The sequence below is a fragment of the Triticum dicoccoides genome, chromosome 1B (assembly GCF_002162155.2).
Source record: "Triticum dicoccoides isolate Atlit2015 ecotype Zavitan chromosome 1B, WEW_v2.0, whole genome shotgun sequence".
Taxonomy (NCBI): domain Eukaryota; kingdom Viridiplantae; phylum Streptophyta; class Magnoliopsida; order Poales; family Poaceae; genus Triticum; species Triticum dicoccoides.
In genome coordinates, this window is record NC_041381.1 from 523,643,188 (window position 1) to 523,654,635 (window position 11,448).

At 42.5% G+C, this 11,448-nt stretch overlaps 1 protein-coding gene and 1 long non-coding RNA gene across 8 annotated transcripts; one reads left to right on the top strand and one right to left on the bottom strand.

The window, feature by feature from the left end:
• Positions 1 to 302: 302 nt before the first annotated feature.
• LOC119346718 (poly [ADP-ribose] polymerase tankyrase-1-like) lies at positions 303 to 11,111 on the bottom strand. Of its 7 annotated transcripts, XM_037615924.1 has the most exons (12): positions 10,956 to 11,106; positions 10,808 to 10,879; positions 10,531 to 10,722; positions 9,513 to 9,641; positions 7,941 to 8,080; positions 6,933 to 7,016; positions 6,424 to 6,546; positions 5,866 to 5,973; positions 1,851 to 2,021; positions 1,691 to 1,770; positions 1,112 to 1,209; positions 303 to 1,013 (listed from the first exon to the last, which is right to left on the bottom strand). In XM_037615924.1, the coding sequence occupies exons 1-11, from the start codon at positions 11,008 to 11,010 to the stop codon at positions 1,155 to 1,157; spliced, it is 1,209 nt and encodes a 402-aa protein (XP_037471821.1). In that variant the 5' UTR covers positions 11,011 to 11,106; the 3' UTR covers positions 303 to 1,013; positions 1,112 to 1,154. The 7 variants fall into 7 exon arrangements, with proteins under 7 accessions (XP_037471821.1, XP_037471815.1, XP_037471825.1 ...); XM_037615918.1 differs by having other exon boundaries at positions 304 to 1,209; XM_037615910.1 differs by lacking the exons at positions 303 to 1,013; positions 1,112 to 1,209 and adding an exon at positions 1,257 to 1,448 and having other exon boundaries at positions 10,956 to 11,108.
• Positions 2,053 to 4,975, top strand: LOC119346778. The gene is made up of 4 exons (XR_005167930.1): positions 2,053 to 2,847; positions 2,934 to 3,292; positions 4,607 to 4,840; positions 4,883 to 4,975. It is a non-coding gene; the product is annotated as an uncharacterized LOC119346778 (long non-coding RNA).
• Positions 11,112 to 11,448: the final 337 nt, after the last annotated feature.

The following is an 11,448-nucleotide window of genomic DNA, read 5'->3' on the forward strand; positions in this document are numbered from 1 at the left end:
TCTCAAGGGTACGGAGAGCTGCAATTAAAAGAGGGGTCCTCGGGAGGCAAGGGGAGAAGAAACCATGGCGAATTGCTAGCGGACAAGGTAGCTGAGCTCGGCATCGAAGCTGGAGAAGAAAAGCTATATGGGGAGGAATGCGCAGTCCTCAATACTCACCTGGAAGCGGTGGCGGCTTCAGGAATTTGCAACCGGGTATTCATGTGTATTCATTTTGACAAAATCATTGTTGTTTTTTAAAAATTATCACTGTTTTGTCAAAATCAACACTGTTTTACAAAAATCATGGGTATTCACATGAAGACCCAAGAATACCCCTAGCACTGCCCCTAAATGGAAGTGGTATTAATTTATGACTAATTAGCATAGAACTGTAACCGTTTGTTAGGCCTTCCAAGTGGTAGGTTCTACTCCCTCCGTCCGGAAATACTTGTCATAGAAATGGATGAAAATGGATGCATCTAGAACAAAAATACGTCTAGATACGTTCATCTCTCTTACGAGTATTTCTTTTCTTTTCTTTTTGACCTGCTCTCCGACAAGTATTTCCGGACAAAGGGGATATTCTTTTCTAGAACAGAATAGGAAGCCTAGGGTTAAAAAAAAAAGCGGTAGTTTTTGCCATTTACTCCCTGATTTCTGAAATCATCATTACATGGTCCGAACCACCTCGCACAGCAACCGACCGAGTTCAGAAAAACAAGACATATAGCAGCCGCCAAACCGTAGCCAGCAAGCTCCTGCTAGCTCACCTCTTCTTCTGCACCCACAGGACGAACAAAACCAACAAAATAATCACCCTCTTCTCCATTGTGACTGCATTGTACCAACGTGAGTAGTAAAAACACTAGGCAGTGGGGGAATTCAGCAACACCACAAGAAGACGAATGCGGAGGCTGCGATCATTCGGTTGACGCCGCAGACGAGTGAGCTTCGTCGAAGACCCAAAAACCTGACAGAAGAGCCTGATACACGATGGATGGCAACTGGAGAGTTTCCACCGGGTATTGCTACTGCATGCATCAACAGTCATGCCACGGTCCGTCAGACATGTCGCTTTTACTTTCTAACGGAAAACAGTCTTTGCGCAAACGTAGAAACTCCTGCTGACCCATTTCAAGTCTTCAACTGAATTCCCTGCAACACCCAAATAGTCAATTGGCTCTCATGCTCCAAGACCGAGACGTCTTCAAGGACTTCATAGCTTCCCTGAATAGTCCAAGGAGAAGTATCAGATATTTGCATTGCTATGTCTGGCACTTGTAATTTAGGCGCCATTGCAAGACAATATATATTGATAATGAATATGACATGCATGCCTCTTTCTAAATACTTTCAGTAAAATACTACTGAAGGGCAGATCATGGAGTTACTATACGTCAGGTTAGGTTGGTATATGGCAAGATGGCATTGGCATCGATGACAGTACAAAGTGGCATTCCGAAATCCTAACAAACACAAAATAGAACGGAGTTATAGTCAATATCTTCACAAGTTCTCCACAGTCCCATGACAAGGGCACATGCATGTACTTGCAGCATAGGCAAGTGTTCAACATATATTCTCGCAAAAAAAGAAGTGTTCAACATATAGCTAACACTGCTTGAGATGTGCTGAAACACGGCCAGCCAGCCGCCAATGCAAGGACATCGTCAAAGGCATTAGTGTAACCAGAGGCAGATGGGTTTACCGTAATGCATCCTCGATATCAGTGTCCACTGGGTCCAACTTGAGTCCATCCCAGAACCGTTCACTTGCGCCCTCATAGTCCTGATGATAAAAGACCAGGTGAACGATCATAAACTATTTGCAGCACCAGGAGAAAAAGGCAGCCATATCCTCTATGTAACCTTCAGTAGCATCAGAGCTTCACCCTGCCGGTGACAAGCTTTTGGCCAGTGAGGCCGCATTTTTCTGCATCTATTAGCATCTAGTAAAGCCGTTTTTCCATCACCCAGTTGAAGCCAACAAAGGCTCCTGTCTGAGAACAAGACTGCATCATCAGGATCAAGCACCATTGCCTACGTCACACAAGACAAATCGACAATTGAGCTTACTAAGTCTTTTTAACAAAAAATGAATTAGTTAACTGAATGTAAAAAACAGTTAGGAAGCTGTGAACACTCAAACAAGAAATCTGCACATAGCTGCAGATAAATTCATACTAAGCCAGCCTAACATACATTTACTAATATACATTTACTAATTATATAGCACAATGTTGAAGTACACGTTCATTCTAGTCCTAACAAGAAATCTGCACATAGCTGCAGAGTAACTTTTCAACTAAGTACTCCCTCCGTCCCGAAAAACATGTCGCAGTGGCACTTTTACGAAAAAACCCTCAGCGAATTCCCGACACAACCCGCACTCCCTGGTCGTCTCCCTCGCTCGTCTCCCCTGCGCGCCGGAGGTCCCCTGCTCGGTTCCCCCGCGCCGGAGGTCCCCTGCTCAGCTCCACCGCGCGTCGCCGAAGCTCCCCCGCCCCACGCCTCCACCGCGCTTCCCTCTCCTTGTTCCCTTATTCGTTCCCCATGGTGAATCACGGGAAGGAGAAGGCTCGATTTTTGTTTTCGATCTGCTCTCCGGCGGGGGCGGCCTTTCCCGAGCTTGGCGAGCCGGAGCTGGCCCTTCCCGTCGTCAACCACCTCCTCGTCGGCTGGCCATCGTAGACCACGAAGCCGGTACCCGCCAGTTCCTTCACCTCGCCGCCAACCTCGTCCATCTCGCTCCCCCGCGCACCTCCCTGGAGTCGGCAGAAGCTCTCCACTTTCCCCCGTCGGCAGCAGCAACCATCCCCGCCTTCGCCGCCCAGCAACCAGCACTGCCCGCGACCACAGAGCAAAGGTGAGGATCCAAACTGTCCCCAAGTTGTCCCCAAACTGTAATGTTTGACTGAAATTTGAGTAAAACTGAAAAATTTGAAGTTGCAGTTGCAGTTGCAGCAGTACGGGCCTGGAGATTTGGTGACTGTCTTGCTGTCCGGTGATGCAGCAGAACACTTGCAGTTGCTTAGGTGGCCTGGCCCTTTCAGTTGCAACTTGCAAAGTTCTGTATGTTCCTTTGGGTTGTTGGTTCTGAACATTTTGTGCAACTTGTATGTATCCCCTACTTCATCACCAATTCGTTTGACCACACCACTTGCTTGCTGATCTTCACAGGCATATGATGTGCACCCTTGGTCATCCGATCCCATGAACTGCTAACGAAACAACGCCCAACGTCGTGACTGTGGTCACGTTTTGCAACCAAGCAACCGCCCTCCTCCGTTCTCCTCCAGCAGCAGCAAAAGGTTTTTTCCTCTCCCTTGTTACTGAATTTAAGTTGGAGACAACATTTAAGTTATGAACCTTGTTACTAAATCATGTTCTGAATCACTTAAGTTCTGAACCATTGGAATTTCTGAATCATGAACTTTGTTAAGTTTTTAAAAAGATGATTACTAGTACATCCAGGACACATAGGCAACCCAAATCCGACATGTTAGTAAGATTTGTACTATCTCAAAATTCACTCAGTTGGCAAAGAAAGGCTGCTATGCACATAAAATTCAGTTTACTCCAAAATCAGTAAACTGAATTTATTTTTCAATTCATATACACCAGGCACTTAATTCAGTAAACTGATTCATTTAAAGTAAACTACCTTTTTTTACCTAACTACCTATTCTTAGATTCAGTCAGATAACTACCTATTCTTTTTTTACAATCAGTGCTCTCTTTATTTACAATCTGAACAAATTAAAGAAAGGAAAAGGAACTACAGCCAAGAAGGCATGCATGTAAGTATCTTGGATCTTGGCATTTACTCATGGACTATGCATCATTTTCTCTCAACTCAATTAATGAGAGTACGACATGGCAAACTTCTGAATAAATTTCCAAGACATCACAAGCGGGAACAGTTCTACAGCAGCACATCTACTGAATTTTGTGGAGTGTATGGTTTGTACTGAATTTTTTTCACTAATTTGCACTGGATTTCAGTTAAATCTTCAGTACATTTTCAGTTAAATCTTCAGTTAAATTTTGAGTTGAATATGCAGTACATTATGTGATGTTTGTCTGAAATTATTACGTTCACACCAATTGTTTATCTCAGCATCTGTATTGGTTATGCTTGTGCTACTGAATTTGAAATTGAACAGAATTACCTTTGTTTCTTGCTTACTTGACACTGGCCACATTACTTAGATGTGCTAGAACCTAAAGATAGACACTGTTTTAGAAAGAAATGAAACAGGGCAACTAACCAAAAAGAAAGCAGAGTATCTTTAATCCATATATTAGTTGTTCTTCCATATTCACAGATTTGCGTCTGGCCGTGGCCTATGTGCACATGATAAATTAAGATTCTCACAGTGTCCGAAGCAGCAGTAGACACAATTGTGCAGTTACCCAATTGATAAATTAAGATAGAGTGTGAATTTCAATAAAATTAGCCATCAGTTCACTATTTTGATGTCTAGGAGGAACTGGAGCAAACTCTGGTTGGCATATGAGATTTGAGCACGGCCGAAGCGAACAAACATCCCAGCAATCTTGTCTTATTTTGATTTGCTCCAAAATTAACAGTGAATTTGATTGAATTTACTCTGTATCTTCAGAGTGCAGAGGAGCAGCAGCAGCAGTAGCTCGGGCACGGGAGAAGCACGGGAGACAGCAAAGCTCCATCGGCGGGAGCTCGAGGAGAAGCAGCAACGGGAGCTCGAGGAGAAGCAGCAGCCGGAGCTCAAGGAGAAGCAGTCGCCGGAGCTTGAGGAGAAGCAGCAGCAGGAGAACGAGGACACGCGGGAGAGCAGTTTTGGGCGGCGGCGCAGATCTGGGCGACGGCAGAGCAGGTCTGGGCGGCGGCGGCGCAGATCTGGGAGACGGCAGAGCAGGTCTGGGCGGCGGCGGCGGCGACGCCCGTACGGAATCGCGGCTGGCCGGCGCCGGCCCCTGGCAATCGTGCGGGGGACAAGCGGAGGAAGATGTGGCGGAGGTGTCTATTTGTCACACTTTTCCAATTGCGATGGTTGTTCTGCAACTTTGCCAATGAACTGGGGCCGCGACATGAATTTTGGGACGGAGGGAGTAACTTATATTAAACAGCTTGCTTTAACATCAGCCCACTCGTTCATTCCAGTCCTCCTTGTGTGTTTTCTTCCCGACTAACTACTGTCAGACCAAAAAAATGCAGTCTTTATTAATTGAGACAAAAAAACAAAGTGGGTCATCCCTGTGTTTTAGACAAGTGCAAGAAAGGCAACACAACTCCAAAACAATAATATAGTTGTCTGGCAAAAAAATGGTCAATACACAGAAATCATAATCACATCCTCAAATAAATTGCACCAGTCATCAAGGTGACACTAGTTTTCCTGTCTATACCAGAGTGGAAGTACAAGAATATCTCAAAGTCCATATCCATTATCACAAAATGAGTGCTTTGCACCACAAAATTGAGAAGATACATGACCAAAGCAACAAAAAGAAATACACTGCATACTATCAGCTGAACCCGATTCTGAACAAAATCTGATTAAGTTATTATAGAAATAACAAAGCCAGCTGGAGTCTACGCTCTGGACCCTTTCAGTAGGAACCTTCCCATGACTCAAAGGTTTTGATAAACGACACCAGCTCCATGTGGAGCTCCAGGTATTTTTGGCATATTGTTGTCCAAAAGTATTACTTCGGACTATGCATTCAACAATTAATGCGAAACCAGGATACGATCCTTTCGAAATCATATATGAAGTTGTGAACCTCAAATATTTTCAGACTGGAGCTATGCAGGTTCCAGGCCACTATAATGCATGCAACGTAAAATGAAATGCTGGAACGCTAAACACGGCAAGAAATATATGGTGCTTTAACATACCTTACTGTACAATTTTGCTGCGACAACATAATCCTTGTTCTTTAAAGAGTTGCTCCCTCGTGATATAAGCCCTGATGTCACGATTTCCCGTTTAAGCATAGGCCCCTGCTGAACCATACAGAACATCAATTAAATCAATTCTATGCAGGATGCATTCGATATATAAAATATGAACGAACTGCCTGAAATTTTGCTGTACATATAAGGGGGGAAAGGATTTGATTACATAAGCATATCTCTTCTCAAATTTCTATGACTGCACAAGCCTAATATTACGAGTACTCGTTATAATCTCTTAACATCCATGCTCAGTATTGCAAGTACAAATATTACCGGCAAAATTGTCATAAACTGGTACCATGTTTAGGTAACTATTAATGATATCAACATGGCACATATGCAGATGTCTTCCCCAGCCACAATACCTCAGCTACTTATGGGGAAGGCAGAATGTCATCTTTACAAACTAGGAACACGATGATGAGTTCCTACTGTATTTTACCTTAAGCACATTCTTAGAACTATTTTTGCAAGTAGTAGCGAAGAGATTAATCTCACATCAAAAGGAACATCACGGTTGGCATCAACGTCCTCCATTATGCAATTGAGAAAGTAATCTGAAACCACTTTTTCCGCGTGGAGAGTTGTATATGCTGCAGCTTCCTTGAGATTGGCACCAGCCTATCACAGACGAAAAAAAGGTACAGATCTCTATTACAGATGGCCTGGGTTTCATATTTTTGCACTTTCAGGAATGAATACGACCTTAATGGCACTGCCTATGAATGCTCAAGGTCAACTGGGTTGTTTTGGTTTGACTTGTTATCATCATGCTTATAGCGACCAAATTGATGGCACAAGTTTTTTCAGAAAAAAAATGGTTAAGAAAGTGTCCGGTACAAGGGGTCACAATCACAAATTGCAGCGTGCCAAAGCTGCAGCCAGTATGAAAAACAAATGCCAGAAAAGGAAGTAAGAAAAAACAAATTCAGTATGGAAAATAAACATAGAAAATGGGTACCCAACAAAATTCATGGACTTGACAAAGCTCAGATTATGTACAACACCTTAACTAGGAGCTTGATACATTTCATTGACTTGGCATCTGTAGCAACAATAAGAGGTGTCACGCCATTTACCATCTTGTTGTACTGGAGAAATATTAAGATGTCAACTCCAATGGTCAATACATAGAACAAACTGATGAAGCAAGCTTTCAGCAAAGAAAACTGATTCGGTACACCCACTGTAAAATCAGTTAGAATGTTATATTTGTCAAGATTATATTGGTAATCAGGCCCTAATGCCATTGAGCCCACATACATGCTCCTATGGTCCAAAGATAATGCCACGATTACCACCACATAGCATTTATTTATGATTTTTACATGGAATCTGCAAGCAGCATTGCATGGGTATACTGCCTTTCTGCTCATACGAATCTAATGTGAATTAAATTGCCACAATATTAATGGAGCATGCCATTCTAGTTTACAGATTCAGACTATTTTGTTTCAAGAAGGATTCAATCTTTTAATCATCACCGGCCAGTCATTAGGATCTCTAACCCCAACAAAAGCAATGCAGCCATCAAGAAGATAAGTTACTACAACGTGAATATGGAACCACAACCAGAAAAGGAATATGATGATGCATGACGCCGGCAGTGAGAATGATTTGGGAGGCAACGGCGCCCTCACACGGTCACACCCACAGCTTATTTGGGAAGATGGATGAGCCAACAGGGAAATGTTATATGAGGGAAAGACACGCAGAAGACTATGGATTTGAAAGGGAAGTGGATGAAGCACTTCAATGCTTATTACCAAGACACTATGATGAGATGTAGCATTACAACAACTACACAACTAGGGGCATGCAGAAGAGAAGAAAAATGTACTGATGATTTCAAGAGTTAACTATGTAGCACAAACACCATAGCAGCATCAAGCAACCATACACAATCAATTAAATAGAACATGACAAGCCGAGGGAAAAAAATTGCAAAACACAAATAATTAAAGTTGAAACATGTAGGGTAACTTGAGGCAGAAATGGTATGTACTTGAACTTACATCTGCATTGTGGTCCAGTAAAATCTTCATAGCACCATAATGCCCTTTACCAGCAGCAACATGAAGTGGTGTTCCACAAGCAGATACCGGGTCAACATAAGCTCCTTTTGCAAGCAAAAGCTCTACCATTTCACAATTGCCTGGAAGAAAACACGGAACTTGTTACAAAGAGGAGAGGTGTTTTCTGGCAATCTCTTCTAAAAAGAATCCATGAGCTTGTAAGGTAAGATGATAGGTATTTTTTTGTGACAATTTCTTTTGTTTCTGGTGTATCCTGGACCTGTGCTTGCCTTGATCATGTGCTACAAAAAAAAACAATGCGGACTTGTTTCATTGTTTGGATTGGAAGGAATAAAAGCCAAAAAAATCATAGTTAAGTTAACTTTTAATAGGGGTATTTAGGGATGGGGCCTAATTCTCATCAAGGGGGATATTCAATAAGATAAGACCATGATCTACAGCATGGTTACTAGATTCATGGTTCATCAGGTTCACAGTTCACTACTTCCTACTTCCCAAAGTGCAGCATGGACCTCTCCAATTCAGTAAGAGGAGATTGGTTCACAAACACAACAATTCTGGTTTTATGGATCTAGTTAGTATGCAAGGTATTTTTATCTCTATGTAAGAATGTAATATGAGAAACCAAATAAGCCAGTCTCGCGAGGAAAAGATCCCTGAAAGGGAACACACAAAGAGAAATAAGAGAGAATGAAAAAATAAAAGGACTAGATTAGGTAGCAGCATTACACCAGAGCCTTCCCGTCCTGCACCTCTCTCTCTCCCTCTCCTACCTCTCCCTCTCTCTATCTATCTCTCAAATCGTGTATCCGATTGACGATCTGTGCTCAACTGCTCATTGTTGGCTTTGCTGTAATGATACCGTCGAAACTAGATCCCACGACATATGTTTCAGTAACTTTTTTTAGTTACTAATTGCCAGGTTAGAGCCACTTGCTTGTCAGGTTATCGATTATAGCCACTTGGTAACCAGATTATTAAGCCAGTTATCAGATTGTTGTCACACCACACCCATGTAAGACTGGAATTATAGTGACATGTATTAGGTTATTTGACTTCCCAATTAGGTCACATTTTAGGATATCGCACATGCACAACAGCTAATGGACATTATATCCATGTTAAAGTGTTCAAAATATTAGTAATTATGCTACACAAAGAGCCCTGGTTTGATGCAATACATGCATGCAGATGGTAGAACTTTGGCTAATGGCTAAACATAAATATATCGATGACTTTGACTAGAAGCGTGTGCAAGATTATTATTTAGTACAGCTAAGAGTATATCAGGAAATACCACCAAACTTCTACTTGGAAACCTAATATGTCGTGCATTCTCAACCAGCCTAATAGTCTAAAACAACATGTACTTCCGAATAGAGAGACACATCACAAGAACTTAACCATCAGATTTGAAGATAAATTATTAGCACAAGAACAATATTAGTAAATTACTATATGAAACAAAGGCAAATAGCTCTGAATAAGATAACAGAAAACAATTTGCAATGCAGAGATGCAGAACAGAGATATGTGTTTATAGAGGTGGACCTAATTCAGCGGCATAATGTAACAGGGTAGACCCATCGTGATCAGCTTTGTCTTGATTAGCGCCATGATCAAGAAGATATTCGGCAGTACCCCCATTGTGGTATGTTGCAAACAACAGAGGTGTTCTACCTATAAAGCAGACAAACAGATAAAAATGAAATTATATCAACGCACTTCTCGGTGTAGCAAGAAATGTGATCTTTTTTGTATCAAAGTATGTCTTATCTCCAAAAGCATCTCACCACAGAAGTTTCCTAACACTGCTCTGTCTTCTCTGAGAGCATGTAATTTAGATATGGCTCCCCAAGACACACAAAGTAGACCCATCGAATTAGATACAATATGAAGCAGGATTTTCATAATGCTCGAGAGAGTATTGATTAAATGGAACTGACACATGAAAATTGGACATTAGACTACCCGAATAGAAGAATCAAATGCATCCTCAGAGCTGGAGTGCATACATATGTGCAATAATTAAACAACCAAACTACCCTAAAATAAAGATTTGCCCTCAAAGAGTAGCCTATTTAATTATTTATATGAGCGGTGCTTATGTAGGGTATTCACATTCAGTATCATAATTAAGCCCGGCTTATTTCTTCCCTTAAAAAGACAGATTTATTTCATATGAAGCTGCATGATCATGAGTTAGCACAACAGAATATGATAAATCATAATTTTATTTTGTGAGATAAATATTGCTGCTTATGATACATTGGTTCATACTGATGTAGATAATCTTAGGCTCTGTTTATGGTTGCTGGACTGTGTTGTGCTGAGCTTGGAGCCATGGCAAAAGCTGGTTCGAAAAGCTGGATTATCATAATGCACCTCTATGCCAAACCCAGAGAAAGCAAGAAAAACAGTCAGATATCATGAGACTCACAGATCAGCAACCCTTGTGAACAATAAATCCAGCATGTAAAATAGCACTTCATACAATTTGACAAAACCTACACTGAATGTGTGCGCAGGGTCCTAAACCAATAGATTGGGGTTCTGAAGATAGATGGACCTTCCTTGTCGACCAGATCCACATCTACCAGCAGCTCCTCGACGAGGTACCTGCACACCTCCAGACTCCCTTTACTGGCCGCGATGTGCAGCGCACTGAAACCTTCAAGCTGCCCGACATCTTCCACCCTCAATTCCTCAATCGCTTCCTTGGGGCGGCCCCTGCCATTGTCCAGTATTATCGTGACCAGCTCTGCACCGGATTGGGCCCCCCAAAATGTTAGCACTCGAACTCCAAAACTGGATCAGGGCCGGAATCTGGGACGGGGGCAGCGTACCCTTGAAGATGGAGAGCTCATCGTCGGAGGCCGCCTGGAAAATGTAGTTCAGCACCGTGCCACGGTCTGGTTCTGGGGCGGGAGGCGGCGGAGTTAGGATTTGGGCTGGGGTTAGGGTTAGGGATGGGCTGTGGGGAGAGGGGCTTACCGTCGAATTGATCATGGGAGCATGGCGACGCCATGGCGTCGGTAGAGGAGGACATGATAGGGTTTGGGGGGGTTGGGGAGAGGAGGGGAGGGAAGAAAGGGGGTGGAGTTTTGAATCGGGAAAGAGCAGCGAGGAAGATGAAACCAAAGCGGCGTACGCGCGAAGAAGGGAGACGTGTGGTGGACAGTGAAAATGGGAGCACAGAGCACTCTCGTTGTTTTTCGTTAAACTAGAACAATGCACGTGTGCTGCAAGGAAATATAAATATTTTAGTTTTTTCTTTTTGCGGAGGAATATTTTAGTGCTTTACCTCATAATTTATCTATTCATGTTAATGTGATTGTGTAAATAAATGCTTATCAAATTCTTCATGTGATAACCAGGAAGCACATACTAGTACATTGAGGAGCTTGATGGAAAACTAATTACTAGCTAGTATATGTAAGACCATGGTGAAATGAAACATTACTGGGTATTGATTGGCCGTCCAACA

What these genes read in the sequence shown, in the direction of transcription:
- LOC119346718 (XM_037615910.1), bottom strand. Translation starts at nt 11,010, where the DNA reads ATGTCCTCCTCTACCGACGCCATGGCGTCGCCATGCTCCCATGATCAA. An exon ending in TACTGGACCACAATGCAGAT is followed by an intron (nt 7,017 to 7,940) that starts GTAAGTTCAAGT and finishes ATATTTCTCCAG; the next exon opens with TACAACAAGATGGTAAATGG. An exon ending in AAGCTCTGATGCTACTGAAG is followed by an intron (nt 1,771 to 1,850) that starts GTTACATAGAGG and finishes TTTTATCATCAG; the next exon opens with GACTATGAGGGCGCAAGTGA.